Source organism: Drosophila yakuba, chromosome 3L (assembly GCF_016746365.2).
Source record: "Drosophila yakuba strain Tai18E2 chromosome 3L, Prin_Dyak_Tai18E2_2.1, whole genome shotgun sequence".
NCBI lineage: Eukaryota > Metazoa > Arthropoda > Insecta > Diptera > Drosophilidae > Drosophila > Drosophila yakuba.
This window is the reverse complement of record NC_052529.2, coordinates 3,376,611-3,402,942: the sequence shown is the minus strand read 5'-3', so window position 1 is coordinate 3,402,942 and position 26,332 is coordinate 3,376,611. Positions and strand designations below refer to the sequence as shown.

Sequence of the window (26,332 nt, the reverse complement as noted above, 5' to 3'; positions counted from 1 at the left end):
CTATTTGGCGCAATATTTAAATGGGCAATTCAAAAGTGCCCGCCATTTCAGTATTACCACTTGAATTAATTTATTAACCAAAAATATTCCTAGGAAATGTTCATTATGTACTCATAGTTATTTAAAATAATACAAAACAGTTAATTTAACTTTAAAATGTTAAGTCCCGCCACTTTATAGTAAACATTGCCCTTCTGCGCATGACTCACCAATCGCCCTTAGAAGCCTCCAACTGTGACTACCAAAAGTTCGCTTCCCTCCAGAAGCAGGTCATCTAAATAGCTGCTACACCAGCACATCAAAGGACCTGCCGATGGGAGCATTAGGGACACTGGGCCACCAGTGCGCATGATTCACCAACGGCAGATGAACGGGTCACCGCTGCCGATGCCGGCAACAATAGCAAATACCACAACAAGGGCAGTGCAGGCGCAGGGATAAACATAAACAGAGCCACCAGTCTGCCAGGAGCTTCGGTCTAAATGAAATTAAAGAGGCGGCGGCGACCGAGCCTAAAATCGTCAGTGCCGCAGCAGTCGGTGTCCATCACCGGACATATCGGATTCCGTACCGGATGCGGAAGTGTGTTGCCCAGTGGAAGGCTAAAAGGATAATTAATTGATGGTACCCAGAAGCAAAAGGGGCAAAACAAAGAAAAAAAAACAAGACAGTGGCAAATGTGCAGTGGTGTTTCGGCTCTCGATGGGCAGGTGTAACCCAAATAATTGAACAATTCGGCAGGCAAATCGATAAATGTCCTCATAAATAAGTCGCTCCGGGCAGGTGGAGCAGCTCACGTGTGTGCGTTTGATTAATGGCATGTTACCCGGTTGAATGTTGTCAAGGAACCCAGCCAGCTAGCTAGCTCCTTCCCCAGTCGTCGTCCACATCCTGTCAATCAACTTCGACCCACTGAGGACACAGTTGGTATATTGTAGGTTTCCATGGATCTGGATCTGGATCCGCATTCATTATTGCTGTTGTGTCATGCACGTGTTTTCATGCCTAGCTTTAATTAGCGACCATAGAAATCCACATCCACTCAATGCACCTGCACTTGGCTTAAAGGTCAAGGATGTAGTAGATGTCCTGGTTTGTGGCTAATGCCACTTTAATGACATGCTTTTTGCCCGATTAATCAGGGGAATGGATTGAACTCTGGCAAATGCAACGGACATAGTTTTTATGTAACCAAGTGAAACGACTCCTGCAGTCTACACATTCCTTTCCCAGCAATTAAATGCCGACCGGGTCTATAAACAGATCTCACTGTCAGTGTCTGTTGCAGCATTCTTGGGGCGCTCTGTTTGTTTGGGCGCACTTAATGCCAAGTGGAATGAACTTGATGAGCAGCACTAGCAGTTGCCACTTTTAGTGGCCCACAAAGGCGTCTCCATCTCCGATGGCTTGTAGTGCGGCAATTGAACCCGACTGCTGGGCTGTTGGGATGTTGGGCCCTTTCAGTTGGTGGGAGGTTGCATCCTCATAAACATGGCTGAAGCACAAAACACGCAATCTGCCGACTCAACAGCTTGAACTTGTCGCCTCCACTGCACAAAAACATTTCATGAACTTGCCGTTTTGTAATCGTAATCACAGTTTAATGCACCCCAGACAATAGATGCCATCAGTCTTAAGCTTTATTAGTGAAATTGTTTGTAGCGGTTTGGTAAAGGGGAATGCCAAAACTCTATAAAACGTTAGAAATAAGTTATGAAAGGAAAAGGAAATTCATAAAAGGTATAAAATATTTATATGATATGAGAATTTTAAAAATATTCCTACATGATCTGGAAAACGCAGAATTTTTGTTTAGGCACATTCATAGCCTTTCACGAAGTGGATTTAGATATGGAATTAGCAGTTTTCCATGCAGCATTTTTAAGACGAAATAGATCTGAAAAACTCCATTAACTAAATGGTTATCGAGAAAATTGAATATCCCCTCCCATTTTCCATTACCAATCTGGCTGGCAATCAACCAACTCGATATGGCAGAGGCTGTATCTCTAAAAATACCATTCCCAAGCGAAACAGTGTGTGATAAGCAAGTGCATTACGATTGATGAATTCCGGAAAACCGGAGCGCCGGAGAGCGGCTCCGTAAAAATAAATATATTTTCCGCCAGAGAACGCGGAACAAATGCTCGTGTGGCGTGTGACCACCACCAGTGACAAAAAACAAAAAAACACAAAAAACAAAAAAAACACAAAAACCAGCCAGTCCAAAAGTGAGTGAACCAACTGAAAAGCTTTCGGATCTCGTAGTCGTCGCAGGTTTAGTCGGCATTAGTCGCGCGCGGTACGGCACGGCAAACGATCCACGATCCACGATCGACGACAGATCATCGACAAAAAACCACAAAACGACGTCGCATGGACGGACCAGCGGACTCCGTGCGCGATTTTCATTCACTTTTCACCCAACACCCAACTTCTCGGTGCTCAGTTCTCGGCTATATGTATATGCCCACTTACATATATAGATAATAATACCAACCCGACCAGTAATAAACGAGGCAACCGGCCAGCAGTTCGCTTGTCCAGCAGTTCATCAGTTTAGCGGCGGAAGTTAGGAGGAAAACTCATCATTATCCGTAATAATCGTTAAAGTTAGAGCTTTCACCCCTGCCCTACCCTCCCCACCCATAAGCCACGGATCCAAACTTCGCGTTGTCACGTAATGCCCATACAATTTAATTTCATAATTAATTTTTTTGGAATATATCGTACTGAGCAGGAGCAAGTGTTGTCGCCATTTCTCGTGATTTTTTGGCAAGTAAGGAATATGAAAAGTGGCCCGAGTGTGTGTTAAATTAAATCATCGCATTATAAATAACTTGGGAAATTTTTAAATCTAAAATATATATATCCAAGCCAAAAAGATATACACATATATACGGGTTTCGCGGCGGACGCGCCAAGTAATCGAAGCGACAAAAAAATACGCAAAGTTCGAAAAAACGCGACAGAGTGCGGGATTTTGTGTGTGTTTTGCCAAATGTCACTTGTGTGTGCGTCACTGAAAAAGATAAACCACGAGCACATAAAAAACGCACACACACCGTCCGATATCCGACATAAAAATATATATTATTCTATTTACGCGCGTGTCTTGTAGCCAACAAGTAAATCTTAGCCAGCAGCCGCAGCCGCAAAAAAAAATGGAGTCGAAACGCTCGAAAAAAGGACGCAAATCTCGGACAGCTGAGTCCGAGAATCCATCGAACCACCAGCAGGAGCAGCAGCCACATCAACATCATCCCTGGGACGAAGGTAGGGCCATCCAAGGTACATCTGGGGTCAACTTGCATCCCACATTCGCGTCTGCCCCACAAATTAGCCGCGCATTACGCATACGCCGCGTGGGCGCTGTGTCGCATCGCCTGTAATGAGTCGTTGCGTTGTCGAATATAGAACAAGTTGAATTCTGTGGGGCTCCGAGAACTACATAGTACATATATGTACACATGTGCTGGGAAGCAAGAACATTACTTATGATTGCCTGCCAAGTTTAACGGCGGCCAAAAACTATGACAAGTTCTCTGTTTTGGCGCCGCGGCGGAGAGGCGGTTCCCCAATTATGCCCTCGTATGCAACTTTGGAGTCGGCCCCAAAAGATCCCACACCCAGACCCCACAGCCATTCCAACGGAAATCGGCAATCAAATGCAATGGCCACTAATATCACACAATTTTCTGGCCATTTGGGGTGGTACTAAAACACTGGCTGGATCAACTTGACCTGCAGAACGTTAGAAAGCAAATTGACTTTGGGGACACCACTTAGATGGCTAATGGAATTAGTCTTTTTTTAACAATTAAAAACATTAACCAAAAAAAAAGCATAGAAATCACAATTTTCTGAACGATTATTAATCATTTTCATTAAGAAAAGTACATGGGCACATTACAATATTGCTTATTTGGACTGTTTAGAATTAGAGAAGTACTTAATATAAAAATCACAATGTGGACGGAATATTCAAATAATATTATAAATCATTTATAGTTTCGTTCCATTGTCTAAAAAAAGGCTTTTAAATACTTGAAGAGATCTTTCGATTTCAACAGCCACCACAATGTTTTTATTAGCCAGAATTCTTGACCTTCGCAAGAGCATATAGAATTCTGCATTGGAAAAATCTAGGTTTCCCCACAAGTTTGCTCATGGATTTCGGCACCCTGTGAACTGCCTGGCATTCAGATGGCAGATAAACAGACTAGACGAACTGAAAACTGAGTTCCATCAAGTGGGTTCCATCCGTGTCAGCGGCATCTTCTGTTTGCTAAGCACAATGGGCGTGGATCTGGCCATGTGAATGAACAAACCGGTTATACGCCACCCCATCCACCTCACCTCAGTATTTTTGTTGTGTAGATTACCGCTAGGCGTTGCATCGATCATGTTTAAAATTAGCCAGAGAATGAACTTTTCCGCTATTCTGTCCACTGTTATTATGGCTGTCGAAAGTGAAAAACTAGCGCAATAAAAGCGAACAAAAGCCGTTCGAATTTCCGTTGCCAGACGGCCTAACAAAAGGGCTCTTATCACTGAAGAATGCAGACTGCACTGCTCCGATTGCCACTTGACGGGAACTTTTTGTTGATGGCAATTAAAACAGCAAATAGGCCAAGTTCAAGATCCCTGCACACTGGGATCAGAGCACGTAGACCGTTCTTGGAACGTCATATGGGTCATATGACGGGGCTCTAAACATATGGCTGCGCTATCTTATCGAGGGTTTGAAAAAACTGCCTTGCCGCTTTTATCTTTTTAACAACCTTGTTGATAACTAAAACATTTGTTACATAAGCCGGAGAATTGTTTATGACGCCATGAGCTTTGATCTTTAAGTTTCTTGGGAAACTCCCCCTAATACTGCATATTGGGGTTACAGCTTTAGTAATAGATTTTTAAATCCATATAATTAATGTATAGCAAAATATTGGGTATCGTGCTTAACTTGCCTTGAAGTAAAGTACACAGGTAGTTTAAATAAAAATGTCCATGTTAATCGGCAAAAGTTTTCTTGACCATGCTTCTCTGCATTAATATTTCATTATGGCTCTAGACATCGGTCAACTATGAAGTCAACTGCTATTTTTAGCAGGCAGCGTATGATTACTGTATTGAAATCATAAATCAATAAGCTCCAACCCTTCAATTTGATATTGCAGCTACTTTGGCATAATTTATTGATAAATCATGCAACAGCGAGACCAGTAGTGAATACCAGTTAAGTTAAATGTGCTAAGATGTTCAGCCCAAGATGTCAGTAAAAAAAAAAACCTCTTATAAACATAAGCCACGGAACATTTCGCCCATTGATTAGCATGGCGAATGGAAACGATGACTCAGAATAGGTGAAAATTGCCGGTAATTGGCAGAGAAACTGATCTTCGATCGGTTGGAGGAGTTTGGAGGAAATCGAAGAAGCCGACTAATGGTGGCTTGATTGATTTCCAATTAGCAGCAAGCCACATTCCATCACATGACCACCACCACCATCACCAGGCTAATATCTAGTATTGAAACCAACTTTAACCTAATTGCAGACCCTGCGGCCAAGAGTCCCCAAGCAAATAGGGTAATTCCCAGCACGGGCACAGCACTGACCCGCTTCCTGACCTGTATGGCACCAGTGATTGGTAAAAGATTTTCCACCCTTTCCCCTAAGATATATATGCATATATATATATATATTCGTCTTGTGCTGTCCCAACCATGTTGTTCATTCACAAAATAAGAGTTCAAGAGATTTTCTCTGGCAACATGTTGCCCGTATTGTGTGTACCACCTTTGTTTACATTGTCTCGGGATCTGTCTGCATCTCATTTCAATCGGTTCTGCGAGGCTCATCGAAATTGTACTCACTTTCTTGTGGCCACTACTCATTCTTGTCCGCACTTTCATTATTTATGAGTGGTGAGCTCGTGCTTGTGTTGTGGCACAAGTTCCTTAACTTTTGCCTCTAAGTTAAGTACTTCGTTTGTGCTGTGATTTCTTCAACCCATTCGAACTGTCTCTCTGTGTCATGTGCGCTACCCATACGTATACGTAATATTCTTATATTCTGTGCCTGTTTGATTTCTTGATTGGATTTCTGCTCCGTCGCTTTCGTTTCGTTGACGTTGACGTCGTCTTCGTTTTTGTTGTCGCTCGACGTCGGTTTATTTTTATTTCAGTTTGGAACTAATCGTCAATATGAAGGAAAGCCAAAATGTATGTATATACCAGTGTACCAGTGTTCTCCCTGAACTATATTTATAGGTACATAAATAATTCAATATCTGACCAGTCAAGGTCAGAAACCGAAAGCATCTGCGTGGGCCTTTGGCCCAGCCATTAAAGTGCAATGAAAATATGGAAAATGTGGAAATTGCTGGGGGTCAACTGAAAGTGGAAATCAATTAGTTTCGGCAATTTCCGTTTTAGTTACGTCGATTTCCATTCGCTTGGAATAATTAGACCGTCCAATGAACGCGCACATTTGCAATTGTGTCACCAGAATTTCAGAATTTATTTTCACAACAAGCAAAAATTGGCCGGGCAAAAACAAAATAACACAGAAAATATTTAGCCGGGACGGCGACCTGAATCCGCATAACGCATACGCACCGTGTGCCAGTTTCTCAACATTTTCGCTCATTTATTAGAATTCACTCAGAAACGTGGCTTCCAAGAAAATTCCAAGCGAACCTAATATATACCAAATATATAGAACTTAGTGTACCTTTTAAAAACCGTTTGATATTTTATACTTTTTTGAATGTATTTCAAAGTTTAATAAAAATTACACAAGAAATTAAGAGAAGGAAATTATTGTCTAACATGCAAATAGAAGCTTACCTGTTTCTTTTAATATATAAAAGTGCCTAGGAATATCTAAAACTAATTAATTGATTGGCTGAGTGCTCTGGCTGGTAGCAATAAGAAACCGACTCATTAATAACTTGGCCTGCCGCATTGGCCCTTGAGTGCGTTACGCTTAAATGATTCTAAATATAGTGGAGAGCGCCCGGTTGCGAAGGCGACCTTGGGCGTTTGACGTCGCCACATTCGCATGCAACCAGTGGCGAAAGTGCAACACGCTGGTGGATCCCTTGCAGAAGGTGGAGGAGAAGCACCAGGCGGCGGAGGCGGAGGAGGCGATGTACCCCGGTCTCTTCTCTCGCATTTCAATCAGCATTTCACGTTTTGCGATTCGAGAGCAACGTCAAAGCTTCAACGTCAGCGACAAGTTCGCTGCCGGCGGCGCTGCCACAACTTTTAGCTAGTTTTGTTGTCAGCTTCGCTTTTTTACTTGCTAGTATTCAAAACGCGATTAGACGTCGAACATGTGAGGCTCAGGCGGCTTCCACAAATAATACTCTCTTTTCTTTTCGGTTTTGTTTTCCAAATTTATAATTTTTTGTTTTTTAATATACTAAATACATTTTTCAACCTAAACAACCAATGAGTACAACTAACTGAAAGTTCCTACGACTATGGTTTATGTTTTCCTCAGTGTCGCTGGCAATTATGGTGAGTGAGCCCAGCCGGCGAGCATTTAATTGATTTGCATGTTACGCAATTCGACGGTACTGAAAAGGTTCAGGGTTCGGCAATAAACTGACAACAGTGTAATGGTTGTGTGTAAGTTTGACTATTTTTAGAGTTCATGTATCCGCACGCGCATTACGTATACGCCGCATATGCACAGCGGGTTCTACTCAAACTCACCCCGTTCCGAGTTTGCCAGCCCTTTATCTTTATCTGTCTGTTCACAAATTCATGTGTAAAGTTCAGCGGCGACAGTGTTCATGAACTTGTCCGTGATTCGGATTCGACTTGACTCCCAATGGGGGAAGTCGAGGAAGTGGAGGAATGGAGCAGGAGGAGGCGAATGCTCCCGGCGGCAGTTGTCCATGTTCATTTGTGTATGAAAAGTTGATTTTGAGGAAAAGCATCGCATCGAATTCACTCAACTGCGAACAGGGGATCTCCATGTAAAGCAAGTCGATCCAAGGCAGTTACGCTCGAATTGTTATGGTAAATCCATCCACACGTGGTTGTTTACAAAAACAGATGAACAAATATGAAATGGGCTGCAGGGTAAATCAGTACATATGATAAAATACCAAAAGATCAAAAGGAAAGAGTCAGGTATTGTTATTCAAGAAGTTCTTTGGGGTTGGGAAACTTAGAAGTGAGATATCACTTTTGATCCTAATAGACAAACATCATCAATTTTAATTAATAGTAAAGGAAATATAGGCATAGTTAATAGTTTTAATTGTGTAAGTTTTTAAAGTAAACAATATGGCAATGTATGGAAATAATAATTTGATCTTTGGTCATATTTTTAATATATTTTATGTACTTTCTGCATCATTTCCCTATAATTACCCACTTAAACATTTGCCAGATTGGTATTATTTTTGACATGATGTCACACACGAAAGGAAAACAACTTTGAGAGCCAAGATTCTTACCTCACTAGCCGCATATGGGAAATGATTAAAGCGATTTGTCATGATATGGCAAATTGCACTATAATGAATGAAATTCTCCTTATATATGATTGCACTTTATGGTTTACCCTTACCCCATCGTATCAATAAAGTACTCGAATCATCCAAAAGCTAAACCAGAAAGGCGTAACGGAAGGCGAATTTTTAGTTTTGTACAAACAATAAAGTTTCGTGGGCTTGTAATTTTTGACGTGATTACGTTAGACCCCATCGCATATTTACAAATTCCAAGTATATAGATACATGTGTGTTGCTATATAGCAACAGTAAGCAAACAATAATTGTTGAATGTAAAAACACACCGAGAATTGGGCGCATGAATGTAAAACGAAATTTACTTTTGGTTTTTGTGGGTCTAGTTTTTGTGCTTTTGGTTGCTTTCGTTTGGTTGCTCTAGGTGCTCTTGTTTATCCGCGGTGTGCTAAATTAACGATAATATGTGTGTAAACACTGCAAATTGTTTACGACTGGTTGTGTGTGCAACTATTTTTCTCGTACCAAGCCAAGCCAAGCCAAACAAACGTAGAGGAAAAGGCAGAAAAATCGCGAGAGAACGCGAGTGAGGAATAGTGAAAAATTTGCTAAACATAAGTATAAGTATTTTGAAAGCAAAACAATTGAGCGTAGTGCCAAGGAAAATTGGTCTCTGGTCTCTCGATTCAATTTTTCTTGTATTTTTTCGGGGGGCTTTGCTGTGCGAAAAATCCGTTTGGACGGGCCAGTTGGCCCCGGACAATTTGAATGCACGGCTCGTGTACTCGCGAATTGCGCTGATATCCGAGATATTTGTACAAAAAATATACAAAAAAAACCCACCCATTCGATTGATTTTAATTTTCGATTTTTAAAATCAAAATCAAATCAAAAAACCGAAAACGAACAACCCAACGAATTACGAAAAGGAATCAGCCAGGGGAATAGATCCCAAAACTAGTTGATCAATTGTGGTAAACTACATTATATTCGTATTTCGTAATTGCAGCTTTCGAGATCGAAATAGAGCATATTCAAGAGAATGTTTATATGTCCACCACATCGCGATGTTGTGTGTTGTCGTCGTTGTCTCTCACATTTCTCGAGTTGCGACTTATGTAATTGTGTCTTGTCTAGTGTCCGCCGTTTGCGCTTATTTTTAGCACCTGTTGCTGGCCAAGTGTAAACACCACATTTACTCACTTTTCCACCTGTTCCACCACCAACCCGCCCCCCATTTTCTTGCAGTGTCGCTACCTGGCGCTGGAACTGGCCCCACTGAGCAGCCGACCATACTACTGATCAACGGCATCGCCAGCGATACGCAGCTCGAGGATAAGCAGTCCAAAGCAGCCGCCTTAAAGTTAGCCCTCGATAACAACAACAGCGAGGCAACAGCAACAGCACAGCCGCACCAAGTGCCCACCACTCCAGGTGGCTCCCATCTGCTGGACTTCGAGTCGCATCTCATCGAGAGCATTGCCGACGAAGCCAGTGGCGTTGGGATCAGGGAACTAACTCCGCTCGAGCAGGAACTGCAGCAGGGCACCTCCAAGGCGGGCACCAATGACACGGAGCCAGTCATTGAGGTAGAACCAGCTGGTGTCAGGACCATACAGCCAGTGGAAATCTCACCGCCAGCTCATCAAATCGCCGAGGTTGACGAGACGGCCACTCCGTCGGAGGAAGTACGTCGCACTGCCGAGCAGTTGGTGGATGAGATCGAACAGGAGCTGATCCAGGCACTCAGCCGGAATGTAGACGAGGCGCAGCGCGTGCACGAGGATCAGGTCCAGCGGGATCGCGACGAGATCAACGCACTCACCCAACAGGTCGAGGTCCAGTTGAATGAGCTGACCGGCATCCTTAAGAACAAGCCCCAGGCGGAGATTGTCTTGGAACTGCCAGCGGAGGAGGAGGAGCAAAAGCCGAAACCATTTGTAGCCGCTCCCAGTGAACTGAAGCTCGTGGAGGTACCCACACCTAAAACCGAGGCTGAGGAGCAGGAACGCAAGGAGTTCATCGACTCACTGCCCCAAATCGAGCAGAATCGCCTGCAGGGAGGCAGTGGATCAGAGGAGACGGATGCTCAGAAACTGTCGGCGGACTGCAAACGGGAGTACTACCAGTCACTGAAGAAGTACCTCCTGCACAGCAGCCAGGAGAAGCCACCAGTGCCACTGCAAACATATCGCTGGGAGGACCTTAAACGAGCCAAGGAGCGGGTAAGTCAAAATGATTGACTAAATCGATTAGACAGAAAGCAGGAAAATATTAGGAAAGTAACATGGTTTTTTTTAATGGATATAAATGAATTTATATAATTCAGTAAGCTATCCAATTCGGTTCGTGATGCGAAAACGATCCACTTGTAAATTTAAGACCTTCAAAAATGTATGATTTGCTGAATACAATTTTTGTGTTCTTTCTACGTTTTATAAAACAGCATTACTCATGGCAAATAATTTTAGAAATATGGCACAAGTAAATGTATTTTTGAGGTTTCGAAACTTTTGGCGCTTTTCTTTTTCGAACAGAAAAAATTCCCTATCAAGGGAAAACATATTTGAATTCAGACAAGTGGCAATTAAGGTTTTTATTTAGTTAAATTAATCTAATGCCAAGATTTCTAGTTAATAATATCGAATTTTTGTGCCACCACAGGGCGGCTATCCCTGGACACATTTGTACAAACGGCCACTGGGACCCGACGAGCAGCCGGAGATTGTGCTGCTCCTGCGGAAGTCCCAGGAACTGCGCTTCAAGTCCGAGTCACCCAAGTCCCTAAAGAAGGTACGCTACGACGAGCAGGTGCTGGTGAAGGAGACCGAACGTTACATTCAGGACCTTTCTGAGGACGAGGCGGTAGCCACCACCACCGACGACAGCAGCGAGGAGTCCTCCGATTCAGAAACCGAATCTGAACGTGATCAGCACAACGAAGACGCTCTAAGTGAGTGCATCTCCTGCGTTTCCGACTCCGTGCTAGCGGTCGGAGGTCACGCCCGACCACGTAAGACGAATCGCCTGGCCCACATCCGTGACCTCATCCGGCGCAGGCGCAGCGGACGCACTCACGAGGACGCCCAGTCACTGCCCGGTAACTCCGCTAATCCCAGTCGACAGAGTAGCCTTCACGAACTAGCTCCGCCACCGGGATCTCTCATACCCAACGCCGAGAAGCCTTCAAAGTCTAGCAAACCCAAACCGGGATTCGACATCATGAAGAAGCTGAAGAGCTTGGCCGAGCGCCAGAAGAAGCGGCTGAACAACATTAAGAGGATCACCCTGAAAAAGGATGACAAAATCGTTCTCGGCGAGCAACAGAAGATCATGAAGCTAAAGGCCTCACCCAAGTCGGATCGTGGCGAGATTCCTCACTTCATCGAGAAGCAGGACTCCGACGAAATCCTAGAGCTGGTGGAGTACGATGAGTCGCCCTGCCGCAAGCGCACCAAGGAGGAGCTACTGGAAGATCACCCCAGTGGCAGTGGAAGAGTGCCTGAACCCGATGAGATCATCGAGTTGCCAGTGGTCAAAGCTGAGGCAGAGGCTCCCACAGTGGAAGTCACCGAACCCGCAGAGGAGAAGCTGGATCTTAAAGAAGAAAAGGAATTGGAAACAGAAGCAGAATCAGAGGAGGACCCGCCCAAGAAAACACCTCGCATTCGGCGGGAGCATGTCTACGAGGAGATTGGTCAGGCTGGAACACAGGAACTTGTGGATCAGCCAATCCTGGAGCTGGAATCTCTGAAGAAGTCTCTGACGCGTCAGGACAATCTCGCCATCGATGAGATCGAGGCGGCCAAGGCAGTGCCTCTGGATCGCATGGGCAGCAGCGAGGAGGAGCAAGTGACCGCCGGCAAGCCGGGCGCGCTTTTTGCACCCATATCATCCATAGACTCCACCTCCTCGGATGAAGATCGCGCCCGCCTGGCGCAGCTTTCGCCCGTTACCGAGGAGAGTGATGAACCCATGGATATCAGTCCAGATCTGCGTCCATCCCTTAAGAAGGAAGCCTCTCCAGCGCCCTCGGACAAGAAGGTGACATTCTCCCACGTCGAAGACGAAGCGGAACCGCATCGTGAGGATGTCGAGCTGCCCGAGGATGTCCTGGAGGCGGCCACCAATGCCGCCAAATGGAAAAACGAGAGGTAAGTGGGAGGAGGGCTCCAATAAAGTACTATCCCAAAAGTGGAAAAACCACTTCCCGGCTTGACACTAACACTCAGCACAACCCCCAACCGGCTGCTGTTGCTCTAACAATCTTGCAGAGGCTCTAACCTATTTGACTTGCTCATGAAATTGTTACTAACCCTGTTGCCGGGAGCTGGAGGTGGAGCTGCGGGCGGAGGCAGAAGGCGCCGCCGGCTCACGAAGCACCACCGTGCCCGTGCACCGCGTTACCAAGACTACCACTACACTACCGACACAGACACTCCTGGTGCACCCACCAACACCACCCAACACAATCCCAGCACATGGCGCATCCGGGTGAAGCGATCCGCATCCTGGACGCTCTGCTGCTGCTGCAGCGCCGGCGCCACCAATAAGTTTTGGTAGCGGGCTCAAGCCAAAGGTGGCCTGAAATGATTTAGACCTAAGGTAAGACCTTGGCGGGGTGGTACAGTGACTATCGGTTAGGAAGGCACTTTAAATATAGTATTTTCTATCCACTTTGATATAGTCAAAGCTCTCACATAAGAAAATATTAACGAAACTTAGTTAATTTGCCTTCTTCAGCATTTAAGAAAAAGGTTAAAATAATAATAAGGATATATGTAAAAGCATTTCTAAGTAGAATTTTAAAAATACTTCAAAATAACAACATTCCATAGAATTCAATGGATTCCAATAGCTATCCTAGCTAGTTATATTTAATACCTTATATTCAAAATGCACATTTTCTGAATTGCCAGTTAAGCGTTGACATTAAGATTTTCTTTCGAGTTTCTTTTTATCGGTAATTACTGTACTTACCCAACTGCACTTTCCTTGCTACAATGTGTGCGTCCCTTTCACTTTTCCATCGGTGTTGGTTAAATAAATGTTTAAAAACATGCATATACATCGGTACATATAAATAGTTAAATGTTTGGACTCAAGTGGATTTGTGGTGGTAAACGAATGGGGTGGATTCATTGGCTCCTTGATCATCTGAAAACTACTCCCAAAGGTCTCGTCACGTCCGTTTCTCGAGGACGAAATTCAACATATAATTACATGGATAGGCCAGGAACTAACGACGCGTCGTGACTGGCGAACTATAAACGGCGAATTGAGGACTATATATTTAGCGCGCTAAAGGTCGACGAATGACAAGAAGATTTCCGGCAGGCAGAGCAAAGGCCCCCAAAAATAGAACGATAAAGTGCAGGCCAAGCGACTAATTGTTACTTTTCCTTATTCATCCGCCGATTATCCTCTGCCCCACCACATCCTAATCCACAGCAAACCCACCACACTCAGTGCAAAGCTCACCACGATCGCAATTATGATCAGTCAAGTTGCTTTGTGACCACACTCACACCATGACGCGCCTAATCCGTGTCGCGACTATGTGTGTTATTGCTAATTTTAAAGAAAAACATTTTCATCTTTCGAACAAGAAATTCGGTTGAAAAATTTGTGTCGCGCAAATGGCGAAAAGCTCTCCCATTCGTCAGTCCTGGCCGAAAATCGCAACGATGTGGACGCGCTCGCGCACGCATAAACAAGCACGCATACATAACGGGACCCAAAACACCATCTCAGATGCGAGCGACAGGGACAGCAATTGAGTGATTCCAAAGCCCGGTATCGATAAACGATTATTAACCACCTGTAGTTGAATAACTAATTCAAACGATTGCGATTTGCAACACCGCAGAGCAAAATTCTTGGGGCCCCGCAAGAATTTTCGAATTCGGGGCAGAAAATAAATTCAATGTCTGCTCTGGTGGTGCTTAAAAATAGCCACCGACTACGACGACCACACAACGAAAACGAACAAAAGCACTGAAATTGGCAAAGAAACGAGGGAGGTGGAGGTGAAGCAGTGGAGGAATTACGTCCGGGGACAGTGAGCAAGTAATAGTTGGTGACCATGTTGAACTCCCGACGATCCGCCTCCGTGGGCGCCCTGCCCGCCGAGAAGCGTCACTTTGTGTCCCGCCAGGAGAGCGCCAGTGGTGCCTCCTTGGACGTCCGCTGCGCCTGCCAGTACTTCATGTGCGACTCCCTGCTCCCAGAGCGTGTAAATCCGGTGGATTCGCGTCCTGGTTCCCGTTTGAGTGGACATGCCGAGGAGCAGTTTCCACCTGGCCATCTCAATATAATGCGCGACGATCTGTCTACACACAGTTTCGAAGTGGTGAGTCATGCGGATGTTGCACCCTCGGTGGATCTTAGCTTCATGGAACGCTATCCGGAACTGGAGCAGACAGCGCGTTCGCGAGGATTGGTAGTGCGCAGCATCTCGGATGCCACAGAACCGGATCAGTTCTCTGCCCCGCATCAGGGAGTAGGTGGAGCCTTTGTGGCTGGAAGAAGACGACAGCTGTCCATGGGTGGCTTGTCCTCGGGCAGCGTAAGCCGCTTTCCCGATACCCTCTCTATGCGTAGTGGTCCATCCCTACGCCGCATCTCAGCCGGGAACTCAAAGACGGATCTTTTCTGTGCGGACATTAACATACCCACTGCCCAAGCCACTGGAGGACGTCGCTCGGCCAGCACTAGTCGTCGAGCATCCAATGCTGACCTCTTCCAGGCGAGCATAGTGCCAGGATCATTGCAGCCACCGCAGCTCAATCTAATACCGGCAACAGCCACTCCAGGATTGATGGACCAACCACCACTCTTTCCATCGCACCAAGCTTCGCCAGCTCCGTCGCAGCAGGATTTCCGGATTGCCAAGCCGCCACTTTCAACGGATTATATGCGCCCAAGCGAGGTGAACAAGGAGAACCAGTTACCCGGCAATACGCTTCCCCAAAATCGACCCATCGATGTATCCCGCTTTGGTGGCGATGCAGTGCGGCCTTCTTTCCTTGTGGAATCTGATTTCCAGCAGCAGCAGAATCCCTATCAGCCCACAGTCGTTCCCATTGATCCCTTGGCCAAAACCGTGGCGGAGCTGGAACAAGTTGCACAGGAGCACAGTATTGTGCAAATCAGGGACAACATCCAAGCAGAGACCAGACGACCTCCATCCATTGGTGGTGATATAAGCGCTATTCCCCTGAAAGTGGGGGAACAGACGAAAATCGAGATAGTCCACAACATACCAGTGGTGGATATTAATCAACTGATACGGGATGAGGAGGAGAAGGCAGCGGAGCACCGCAGCCGAAGTCCCAGACCTTCGCCAAGGAGGCCAAAGTCACCGCCTGTAATGGCCACTCTGCAGTTGCCCTCCAGTCGGACAACCAGTCCCACTCCAGCGGAACCACCGGTGGCTCCAGTTGGCCAGCAAAATTTGAAGCGTCAGCATACGCCGGAGAGGCAACTCTCGCCGGAAAGACCAACCCAGTGGTTAACCCAACAAGAACGCGCTGTGAGCCCCACACCAGCTCCCACTGCCATCAATCTACAAGATGCCTCATCGGAAGTAAAGAGTTCCTATACCTCGCGTTTTAAATCAATGTTTGGCGCCAAGGAGCCGCGCCAGAAGTCACCGTCTCCGACCCCACAGCGTTCCCGTACGCCCAGTCCCAGAATGCAGAGGCACGAGAAGTCGCCTTCACCCGTTAAACTGCTGTCTGTGTTTTCACGCAGCAAACCACAGGCCATGTCCGTGGTGACCACATCCTCAGCAACAGTCAAGGGCAAAGAAGCTGAACCACTGGCAGTGCGAGTTACTGAGACGTTTTCCCTCAAAGTGGACGACATGGATCAGTACTGTGCCCGGCCAACCAAGCCACTGGCTCCTCCGCCGAATGCCCAGACCATGTACAGCAGTCGCGAGGATTTTGCCGCCTCGGAAAGGGCATCGGTGGACATCAGTGAGGCTTTTGCACCGGTGGTGGTGTCGGCTGTGCCGCGTGGAGGAAGTGTGAGTGCTAGCATGAGCATAAGCGGTGGAAGCTTTATGGCCGGAAACAGGAACCTCTACTCCAGCGAGATCGAGATGCCGGATCCGGGCTACCGACATAGGGACTCCGCCAGCAGGGATATTTCGTTGGGAGGTAGTCGGCCACTCATCTCGGTGCCCATTCAGATATCCGGAAGTGGCAGTCACGTATACCGACCTCTCCAGCATCGTGCTCCTTCCGAGCAGCGCGGCTTTGGAGTTCAGCGGAAGACGTCGTTCCGGGAACCGCGCACTCAGTCGCACGACCGCAACTCCCATTTGGGCCGATCCCAGGAGGAACTCTATGGGGTGGGCCGCATGACAAAGACGGTTAGTTTCCATTTTGACGAACGCAAATCGCGCCTCGCGGATTTCGAGTCCAACTCGCCCCTGAACCAAAAGCAATTAGAACACAGAGACTTTCTCGAACGGACCTATTTCACTCGGTAAGCCATCGACGCCTATTCTGACCCCCATCCTGTGCCTCCGACCTCGACACTCAAGCAGCAGGCCTTCTCTAACCAACCAGCACACCTACCGCTTCTACACCACACGTTCCATGTGCAATATATCAATCCCCTTTTTTTAAAAGCCATACAAAGCAATTAGGATCTTTGAAATTGTTTAATATAAGGAAACTATCAAACTTTCTGTTTGGTAAAATGAACAGGGTATAAGTCAGTCGTAAACAATTTTAAAACCTACATTTTTGAAATGGGGAACGAAAATGGTTAAAAATAAAGAAGATAAGTTATTGAGAAGGTAAATATTGTAAATAACATTGTCAATTTCGATACGCCAGAGCTACGCATTCCTCACACACGAAAGTAATCAACTTTTTAATCCCTTGAACTAATCTTAAATTTTCGTTCATATTTTCCAGTGATCATGAATACGAGCCCGTGGGCGTGACGCCGGCGCACGAATCCTCGCCAGCACCTAGCCCCCAAAGCGAACTGCAGCTGCCCATGGACATCGATTTACCGCTCAGTTCTGCTGGCACCACGCCTCGCACCGAATCTCGGACGGACTATGAAATCCACACCAGCCAAGTGGACTCGAGCGCATTGGAGGAGCTGCCATTACAGCCGGAGAACCGACGCAAGGGTTTCATGGCTTCGGCCCAGGATCGAACCAAGAAGATGCAGGATGGCATCCGTCTGCAAGCTGGAAAAATACGCACCCGACTCCAAACCAAGCCGAAACCGAAACCCGTTTCCGGAAGTCCCAAAGCCAAGGCCAAGGAGCGACGACGCTTCAAGGCTCCCGAGTTCTCGAAGATCAAGATGCCTGAAATTAAGCGACCGGATATGTCCAAACTGAAAGAGCTGAAGCGACCCGAGTTCACCAAGTTTAACAAGCCGGACATGTCCAAGTTCAAATTGCCAGAGAAGTTCTCCACCCTGAAACTGCGTCGTAGCAAGAGCTTTAAGGAAAACGAGGGTGAAGTGGTTTCGGATGAGACCCCGGAGGGCACGGGAGGCACAGCATCCCCAACTCAGCCGGCGCCAAAGAAGAAGTTCGAGTTTAACTTCGGCACTTATCCACGTGCTTTCCGTAAGAAGAAGCCGGTGGAGGAACCTGTTGCGGTGGCCACTGAGTCCTCACTGGGAACAGAAGGCCTTAGTGTGATTCCCAGCACGGAGACGCAACCGTCGCAGACTTCTACCAGCTCTCCGCAAGGTGATCGTGGACCCGGACCGGTTCGTTCCCGCTGGGCCGATAAGTTCTCCGATGTGAGCTACAACGATAGCGAAGGATCACGTTACCGGCGCTACGGCAGCGAACTCGAGAGCTTCGACCGGGAATCCTCTCTGGAGCGACGCATGAAGGAGGATTTGGAGGGCACCGAAGATACGGCCAGTGAGGCACAGCCCCAACAGGAGATGGGCATCTTGGGCGTGGTGGCTGATAACAAACAGTTTGCCGAATTCGATGAGGAAAACCGGGCCATACACGAGATATCAAGTAAGAGATCCCGGGAGTTTAAGCGTCGCCCTATGGTTCATCAAGATTCGGATCTGCGCTCGGAGGATAGCAGAGATGCCGAGGGCTGGACGGAGAAGGATATACAGAAGAACAAGCTGCTGAGGAAGGCAGAACTGGAAGCGGAGGCCGGCTTTTACAAGTTCCACGACCTACAGGATGCCCAATCCACAGCCAGTTCTGGCCAGAAGGTGGTCATGGAGCCAATCGATGATGATGAGTTCTTCCTGCGTAAGCGCGGTATTTCCGAGGATAACATCCAGTTGCGACAGTACATCAGTGAAGCTATTCGCGAAGGTTACGAAATGCCCAATGCCTTGAAGCATGTGGGATACTCCGCCGAGCAGGTTCCGTCGGAATTTGCTGACTACGATGTGCCTCCGGCCAAGCCACGTCGCCTGCATCGAAACTACCAGCCGGACTTTGACTCCCAGGAGTTTCAGCGCAGCGATTACGGCGACGATCTCTCCATGTCACAAAATGGCAGTGAGTTCACTCCAAAACGCCCACTTCGCAAGGCTCGCAGTCGCAGCAAATACTCGATTGAGGGCAGCCAGGACATCCCACAGGATGGTGGAAGCAGTATCCACTACTTCGAAGACGACGAGGAGTACCTACGACCGCCGGTTAGGGATCAACCGATTACGGATTCCGAGCAGGCACTCAATAACCTCGATCTCGGCGGCAAGGCAGCGGCGATGATTCAAGAGGAGATGGAACAGGAGCTACAGAACAAGCCCCGTCCGCAGGCACCGAGGCGCCAGAAGAAACGCACAAGGGACGACGCATCCGTGGACAAGGATGCCGACTCCTTCTTCAACGGCTTTGGTGGTAGATCAGTATCGAACACCTTTTTGCAGCCACACGAAGATGTAAGTAGAATTTGAAGAGAATACCCATTAGCAGTTATTGATCTATATACTCATAAGTATCGATCTATTTTCTTTATGAACCACAATCTTTCCTGCTTAGGTAATTGTTTATCGCACTGAGCACGAATATCGTCACATACCGCTAGCCACGCCGGATAGATTTACGGATGCCACCTCTGCACGCACACAGCGTTCCGAGGACGACCGCACTTCCCGTGGTGCCGACTCTCTGATTCTGGACGGGCATATAAAGTCCCGACCCGAATTGGACGACAACGAGGATGTAGGACCACGCACAAGGAGCGACGAGAAGTTCGTTATCGACATGCTGGAAAGTGATGGGTAAGTACAAGAGCCCCGTTCCCCCAAGAAAAGAATGCCAGGAGTTGCTTTCTTGCCCGCTTCCAGCTATGCGGTGGTCCGCAAGGAGACGCTTCCGAAGCCCACGCCTCCTGCCCGCCGGAAGAAGTTCACACGAACGCCGGGTGAGCGGTTCGCCACGTTGCCCAGCATCCGAGGCTCTCGAGGATCACCGCCACCCGCACGACCACCGCCACCACAGCAGTACGTGCCAACAGAGGACTCTCCGGTGGTGCCACGCCGCAGATCCGCGGCCAGCCTAGACGAGATTCCTCTGATGATCAAGTCGAAGTAAGAGTTTGGTCTCTTGAGCTTTGACCAATTAAGTTGTTATAGTTTTTTTTGGTTGCCGTTAACTTGTTTCGAATGCATTTTTGTTAAGTTTTTATTTAATATTCCTTTGCTGTTAAGTTTTAGACTAGGCTAGGCTAAGCAACTAATCCGATCCTCCCGAGACACGCACTCCACACACAATAAAGCCGATCACCACACAACAGACACAGCTCTATTTGCCTTTTGCCTTTGCCTTTGGCTTTTGCTCAGTTGCGAACCCCAACCCAAACCCAAGATTCTGTCTAATGATCCTCAAACCCTTTTCCCTAGCTACGAGTCACAGAAGGAGAAGCCGAAGCAGCCGGATGAGGAGGATGACTACGAGGAGCCGGGTGCTTTGGATCGCTCCAATTTGCAGTCGGGCGCCGTCATCAACAAGATGAAGTTCCGACCACTGCCGCCGCCACCGCGTCCTCCGCGCGAGAAGCGATCCGCGAGAGCCGGAAGCCAGACTCATGAGAGTTACGAGGACAGTGAACAGGTGGCCAGCTCCAGCCAGGCGGATAGTTACGACCAGGGTGAGTTCGAGGTGGAGGTGTCCACCCAGACGGATCCGCTGCCCGATGATTTTGTGTGCGAAGAGTTCGAGATCACTGAGGATATGAAAATCATCGAACCGCGACGATCCAATGGATCGGGTAACAAAACTCTGGAGGATCTGTTGCGCAGCGTAGAGGCAGCTCAGGAGCAGGATGAGGTAGATGGAGCTCGAGTTCTTTCCGAGGACGAGCAGCTGGCTAAAGGTCTGCAGAGATTCCGGGATGCCAATCAGCGCAGCATGTCGGAGCGATCGCGGGCTTCCTCCCAAGCAGATCGTTCCAAGTCGCTCAGCCGACCGCAGACGCCTTCATCGGCGGTGATCATCGAACGACGTGTGCCCACTCCCAGTCTAACTGCTGGCGAGGAGGATGCCACGGTGCAGGCCTCACTTATAGTAAGGCCCATTAGTGCCGCCGATTTGATTGACGACGATCTGCGACGGGAGGAAGAGGAACTTCGTCGCGAGGGCTTGCTCTCTGACAGCTCGGTGCAAAGTAAATCCGACGTGGAGGATGAGCACGGTGAGGTGGCATTGAGTGACTACGCCGCCAGTACGGCAGACTTGGACGCAGCGGTGGAGCAACTGCAGCAGGCTCAGCTGGAGAGCGACTACGAGAGCAGACTGGAGGATGATGAAGTTGAACGCACGCTTAGGGACAGCGAGTATGAGGAGGAAAAGTTTTCGGAACAGGAAGAAGAGCAGGAAACAACGAAACTGGAAAAGGAACTAACTGAGCAGGAACTAGAGGAGGCTTTGGAGAAGGAACTGCAGGAAGCAATGGAGAAGGAGCTATCTGACTACCGCCAAAAGGAGAAGGAACAGGAATCAGAGCAGGAGCAAACCTTCTCCGAGGAGGAATTGGCTGCCTCAGAGATTGATTACCACCAATCTGAAGAGGAGCAGGCCACCTCAGAGCGCGATTATCACCCATCTGAGGATGAGCATCCATTGTCAGAGGGAGAACAGCCGCTTTCTGAGGAGGAGCACACTCTTTTCGACACGGAACACCACCCGACTGAGCCCGAATCCCAGGAAGTGGAGGATACAATTCAAAAATCTACTGCTAGCGAACCCACCGAGGCCGAAGTTGAGCTCAAATTCGTTGCCACTTTGCCCACCGAACCCGCTTTCGGAGACAAGGAGGAGGAACCAGAGGAGCCTCCTCTTCCACCACCACGTCGGAAGTCCACCACCGCCCTGGAACCAATTGCCACCTCAGTCCTGACCATCGCCGAACAGTCCAGCCGCGAACTGACGCCTATCCAATCGTTGCAATCCGCCCCAGAACCGCAGTTCCCTAGTCACCTGGCCGAATTGGAGGTGGAACGATTGCGAGTCCATGCATTGCAGGCTGGCCAGATTCAAGTATCGCAACTACATGGCAATCAAATCAAAGCAGACGATCTGCAGTGCAAGTCTGGACAACTGGTGGTGCAAAATATCGAGCTCCCGCCTGGATTTATTGACGATATTGTGGAGCGGGTGCAGCGGGAACAGCAGCGTCCGTCTTTGCTAACCACCGAAACGCAGACCAGTCGGCAGGCAAGCAGCGAACCCGCCACCTCCGAGAAGGAGCTGCCCGTTAAACCACCACGTCATAGCAAGACCACCGAGCAAGCGCCATCCGCTCCCAATCTGGACGAGCAGACCCAGACGGAGGCCGGCTTGTTGCCACTACCTCCGCCGCCGGCGGTCTATCCTAGTGTTGAGTACCTCCAGTCTTTGGCTCCACTAGCCTTCTTCAATCTCCAGCGAAGCGCGGAGGCGGAGCAAGCGGAAGCATTGACGGCAACGGAGAGAAAGGCGCCACACAAATGCCGACGTCGTCATGTCCAGGAGCCCATCGAAGTGGAATCAGGTTCCGAGGCAGAGGAACAGGTTGTGGAGCGACCACGCTCGCGATCGCGTCGCTCTCGCACCCGTAGTGCTACCCAACCATTGGAGGAAGACTACGACGATGATCAGCCCAAGACAGTTGTTCAGGCTGGAAGGCAGTTTGTCTCTGCCTGCAGTCTGGAACTGGTGAACATCATAAACCAACTGACTCACTATGTTCGGGGTGAAGCAGTGGAACCGCAACAGGCGACACGTAATATATCCGCACTGATGCTCCTCTTCATCCTGATCACGATCGGAGTTTTGGTATTCCTGTTAACGGGGCGGCAGGTGCACACCCATCATTGGGACTACTTTAATCCGCCCGGGAACGATCATGGCAGGCAGACGTGAGGGACTGTGGGGAGTCCCAACCTGGTTTTGCTATCCTTTGGAGCGGTATTGCATTTTGGAGCATCGAATCTGGCCAAGAATCTTGGCGGGATGAAGAAACGAATTTAAACGCGGCCAGGTGTCCGCTCGAAACTTGAAGGCCTTAATGATACTAACGAGAAATTACTTTAGGAAAGAGGTGCGCCAATGGGGGCGGCGTTGGGCAGGGGGCGTGCCCGTGCTACTAGTCACACAAAACCAAAACCAAAACCGAAACCAGAATCCCAGTTCAATGATCCATCATCATACACATACCGACATCTAACTTGTACTAACCAGAAATATAGAGGGAACATTTTTCAACATTGTCTACCAACGATATAGAAATCTATATGGGAAAGCATAGCAACAGAAGCAACGACCATGTATTAACTATTTACTTAACACATGCTATGTAAATATGTAGACGTTTTCTGTTTCATGCAAAGAGGGGGCGAGAACCACACTAATAAACACTTATTTTGTTTGCTCATCTTTTCTACCACATAAGGCAAAAAGCGAGAGATTCAATTGTTGAACAAATTGTTGTTTAATTTAGATCAAAAAGTAGGAATTAATATACAAAACATACACTCTTTATCATTGAATTCATTTGAACGTTATAATTTGAAATGCGAGTACTTAGCCAGAAAGTGAACATATATACATAAATATATAGAAGCGTATTTTCAATAAAGCAAAATGATTTAAAATAAACTGCAATGTGTTCTGTTACTAAGTGATAAAGGAAGTAAGTAGAAAGCTAAACGTAAAAACTAAATATTGGAGTTCTACAGCAAGAAATCTTCATCGTATTGAACCATTTCGCGGTGGTCCTTGTGGCTACCCTTTTGCGATTTGCTGGCGGCTATTTGGGAAATACATAAGGTTTGATTTTTTTAAGGTATAGAGAAACACTGAGCACTTACCAATAGATGACCAGACTGCCGACGAGGAGGCATCGTTAATGGGCTCAATCTGGGGCTGGCGTCTAGCCAGCTGCACCTGCAAGTTGATGCCATTCACATTCTTGCCATGGATCTCCGCAATGGCGCGATCTGCTGACTCCGGTTTGGCGAAGGAAACAAAGCCACGACTGCAAAGCCAAATAAGATTAATTTACTATTTCTTTCACTTTCTATGAGCTCTCCAGTTTCATATACCTCTTTTCGATTTCCATGGAGACATTGACAATGGTGCCGTAGTCGTTGAATGTCTTCTTCAAGAAATCCTCGGTGACCTTATTACCGGACACAAAGATGGTATTGCCGGCCCGTGGCTTCTCTGGCTGCGCTGTGTCCATGGGGACCTTCTCAGGCATGCCGCGCTCCTCACGATCCCGCTCGGTGGCAAAGTGTTGGTATAGATTCTGCCGGCGCGGTTCCTCCTTAATGATCTCGCTAATGATCGTCTCCTGGGCCACGTCATTCTGCGTGGACGAAAAGGGCTGGTAAGAGGCGACACTGGTCTCCGAGGTGGAGCGCTTGGCTCTTTCCTGCCCCTTGGGCCGCTTGAAGGAGGTCTGATCTTGTTTGGTCTGCTTCTGGATGGCGGGAATGGCGCCGCTTTTAATCAGTTTCCTGGCCACTTCGCGGGCATCTCGGGCATCCGTGGGACGCTTCAGGGTCAGGGAGCTCTCCGGCTCTGGTTTGGGCGCCTTGTGCGCCTGTAGGGCCTTTTTCTACGGGTTAAAATCTTATTTAAATAAAGTTCATTTTTGTGGTATGAGTTCTCCCACCTTTTTCTTGAGTTTTTGATATTTGGCCTGCAGCATCTGCTCCTCTTCAGTTAAATTGCTGGGGAAGTGTATGTAAACCATACTTGGGCTATGTATACTTGAAGTTAGCCCGGTAAAAACAAATTAAGCAGCAATTAATTAAGTTTTTCCAAAATGTTGTTATTTTTTACTATCGAAATGTATCGAATTGGTTTAGTGTGACCGTAACAGCCCATGGCCAGAAATGCCACAAAAGTAGTATTTGATATACTATCACACTATCGAGTGCTGAACAACACTAGTCCACATGCAACCCTGCGTTTAGCAACACTAACGCCATGCTACTATCGAGCTGTCAAAAAAATTCTTTCCTTCTCTTTCTTTCCGGTTAGCGTCATGGTAAGAATCGACGAAGGTTTCTCCGGATCGGTTGAAAAATGTGAAAATTCAGCGGTCCAAAGGGCCCGAGATGAATTAAATCTGTCGGCCAAGCGAACGGGTCAGTGCGTTGAACGTGTGAAAAGCAAAAGCAGCGGCGAAGCAATGGAAATCCATGGGAAATCCATCTTTCAAATAATTCACGTGGTGGACACCAACACAAGCAACGCGCTGGCCATGCAGCACCTGAAATCGAACATTTTCAGCCATTTATAATGGACTTCTCTCTGCTTGCAGCCTTTCGAGAGATTCGTACAAACTGGTCGCATTGCCAAGGCCTCCGCCGGTCCCCTGAAGGGGCGCCTGGTGGCCATTGTCGACGTCATTGACCAAAACAGAGTAAGTGCATCATTCCAGCGCGGAGTAGCAGCAACAGATTGACAAGTGACGAGCTCTTGCGCACATGATGATAATTTGTCTTCTTGATAGGAAGTGCCAACTGACACATAAATGAAGCTAGTTTAACCCACTGAAAGCAAGCAAGCTAAAGTCGCATTTGTTGCTGTACTCCGTCTCTAACCATAAATGTGTATAGAGCCCCAAAACTAATTACTGGCTTATCTCACTCTTCAGGTGCTGGTCGATGGTCCTCTGACTGGCGTGCCCCGTCAGGAATACAGATTGAACAATCTGCACCTGACCAAGTACCGCATCAAGTTCCCCTACACCGCGCCCACGCGCATTGTGCGCAAGGCCTGGACAGAGAGCGACCTGAAGGCCCAGTGGAAGGTCAGCCCCTGGTCCGTCAAGGCACAGAACATCCGCAAGGTATGTACACTGAGCACGAGGAGGAATATAGAAGACACCTAACACCTGGGCAGAGTTGGTTTTCCTGCTCTCCTTGAACTGCTGCACATGATGATAATTGAAAGTTCTTGATAGGAATTGCCGGCTGACACATATATGAAGCTAATTCTAGTTTATCTGATTACAATCTCAGCTAGTTGCATTCGTAAACAATCGGAATAAATCAAGTACTAATGCACAATTTATCTTCCTTGCAGCGCTCCTCGTTGAACGACTTTGACCGCTTCAAGCTGCGTTATGCCAAGCGCCAGCGCAACAAGCTGCTGACCATCGCCTTCAACACACTGAAGAAGCGCACCAAGGCTGACGGCACTCCCCGCGTCCTGAAGAAGGATCGTCGCGAGCGTCTGCGTGCCGAGAAGGCCAAGGGTGGCAAGAAGGCCGCGGCCAAGAAGTAAAAAAAACACTACCTTTAACGAAAGTAACTGCTTGATGAACATCCACCACCATGGAAAAAATAAAAGAAAGTGTTATTTTTAGGAAAAACACACG

General features: G+C 47.6%; 3 protein-coding genes across 12 annotated transcripts; 2 read left to right on the top strand and 1 right to left on the bottom strand.

The window, feature by feature from the left end:
- The first annotated feature begins 469 nt into the window (after window positions 1-469).
- LOC6532694 (trichohyalin) lies at window positions 470-23,595 on the top strand. Of its 10 annotated transcripts, none has more exons than XM_039373850.1 (9): window positions 470-624; window positions 3,122-3,276; window positions 5,559-5,651; window positions 9,738-10,714; window positions 11,154-12,643; window positions 17,423-19,397; window positions 19,498-19,739; window positions 19,806-20,048; window positions 20,361-23,595. In XM_039373850.1, exons 2-9 carry the CDS (start codon window positions 3,165-3,167, stop codon window positions 22,858-22,860), a joined length of 7,632 nt encoding a protein of 2,543 aa, XP_039229784.1. In that variant the 5' UTR covers window positions 470-624; window positions 3,122-3,164; the 3' UTR covers window positions 22,861-23,595. The 10 variants fall into 10 exon arrangements, with proteins under 10 accessions (XP_039229784.1, XP_039229783.1, XP_015049533.1 ...); XM_039373849.1 differs by lacking the exon at window positions 470-624 and adding an exon at window positions 2,304-2,597; XM_015194047.2 differs by lacking the exons at window positions 470-624; window positions 5,559-5,651.
- LOC6532692 (negative elongation factor E) lies at window positions 23,475-24,830 on the bottom strand. Its single transcript, XM_002093398.3, has 4 exons — window positions 24,617-24,830; window positions 24,042-24,559; window positions 23,808-23,974; window positions 23,475-23,746 (listed from the first exon to the last, which is right to left on the bottom strand). The coding sequence occupies exons 1-4, from the start codon at window positions 24,695-24,697 to the stop codon at window positions 23,670-23,672; spliced, it is 843 nt and encodes a 280-aa protein (XP_002093434.1). The 5' UTR covers window positions 24,698-24,830; the 3' UTR covers window positions 23,475-23,669.
- Window positions 24,830-26,330, top strand: LOC6532689 (60S ribosomal protein L14). The gene is made up of 4 exons (XM_002093397.4): window positions 24,830-24,994; window positions 25,271-25,372; window positions 25,607-25,801; window positions 26,038-26,330. The coding sequence occupies exons 1-4, from the start codon at window positions 24,830-24,832 to the stop codon at window positions 26,236-26,238; spliced, it is 663 nt and encodes a 220-aa protein (XP_002093433.2). The 3' UTR covers window positions 26,239-26,330.
- Window positions 26,331-26,332: the final 2 nt, after the last annotated feature.

Bases quoted from the DNA above. Each gene is read 5' to 3' on its own strand.
- LOC6532689 (XM_002093397.4), top strand. From the start codon at position 24,830: ATGGCCAGAAATGCCACAAAAGTAGTATTTGATATACTATCACACTAT. The intron at 25,373-25,606 runs GTAAGTGCATCA...CTCACTCTTCAG, and splicing joins ACGTCATTGACCAAAACAGA to GTGCTGGTCGATGGTCCTCT. The intron at 25,802-26,037 runs GTATGTACACTG...TCTTCCTTGCAG, and splicing joins AGGCACAGAACATCCGCAAG to CGCTCCTCGTTGAACGACTT.
- LOC6532692 (XM_002093398.3), bottom strand. From the start codon at position 24,697: ATGGTTTACATACACTTCCCCAGCAATTTAACTGAAGAGGAGCAGATG. The intron at 24,560-24,616 runs GTGGGAGAACTC...TTTAACCCGTAG, and splicing joins ATCAAAAACTCAAGAAAAAG to AAAAAGGCCCTACAGGCGCA. The intron at 23,975-24,041 runs GTATATGAAACT...TTGGCTTTGCAG, and splicing joins TCCATGGAAATCGAAAAGAG to TCGTGGCTTTGTTTCCTTCG.
- LOC6532694 (XM_039373850.1), top strand. From the start codon at position 3,165: ATGGAGTCGAAACGCTCGAAAAAAGGACGCAAATCTCGGACAGCTGAG. The intron at 5,652-9,737 runs GTAAAAGATTTT...ATTTTCTTGCAG, and splicing joins CTGTATGGCACCAGTGATTG to TGTCGCTACCTGGCGCTGGA. The intron at 12,644-17,422 runs GTAAGTGGGAGG...CATATTTTCCAG, and splicing joins GCCAAATGGAAAAACGAGAG to TGATCATGAATACGAGCCCG.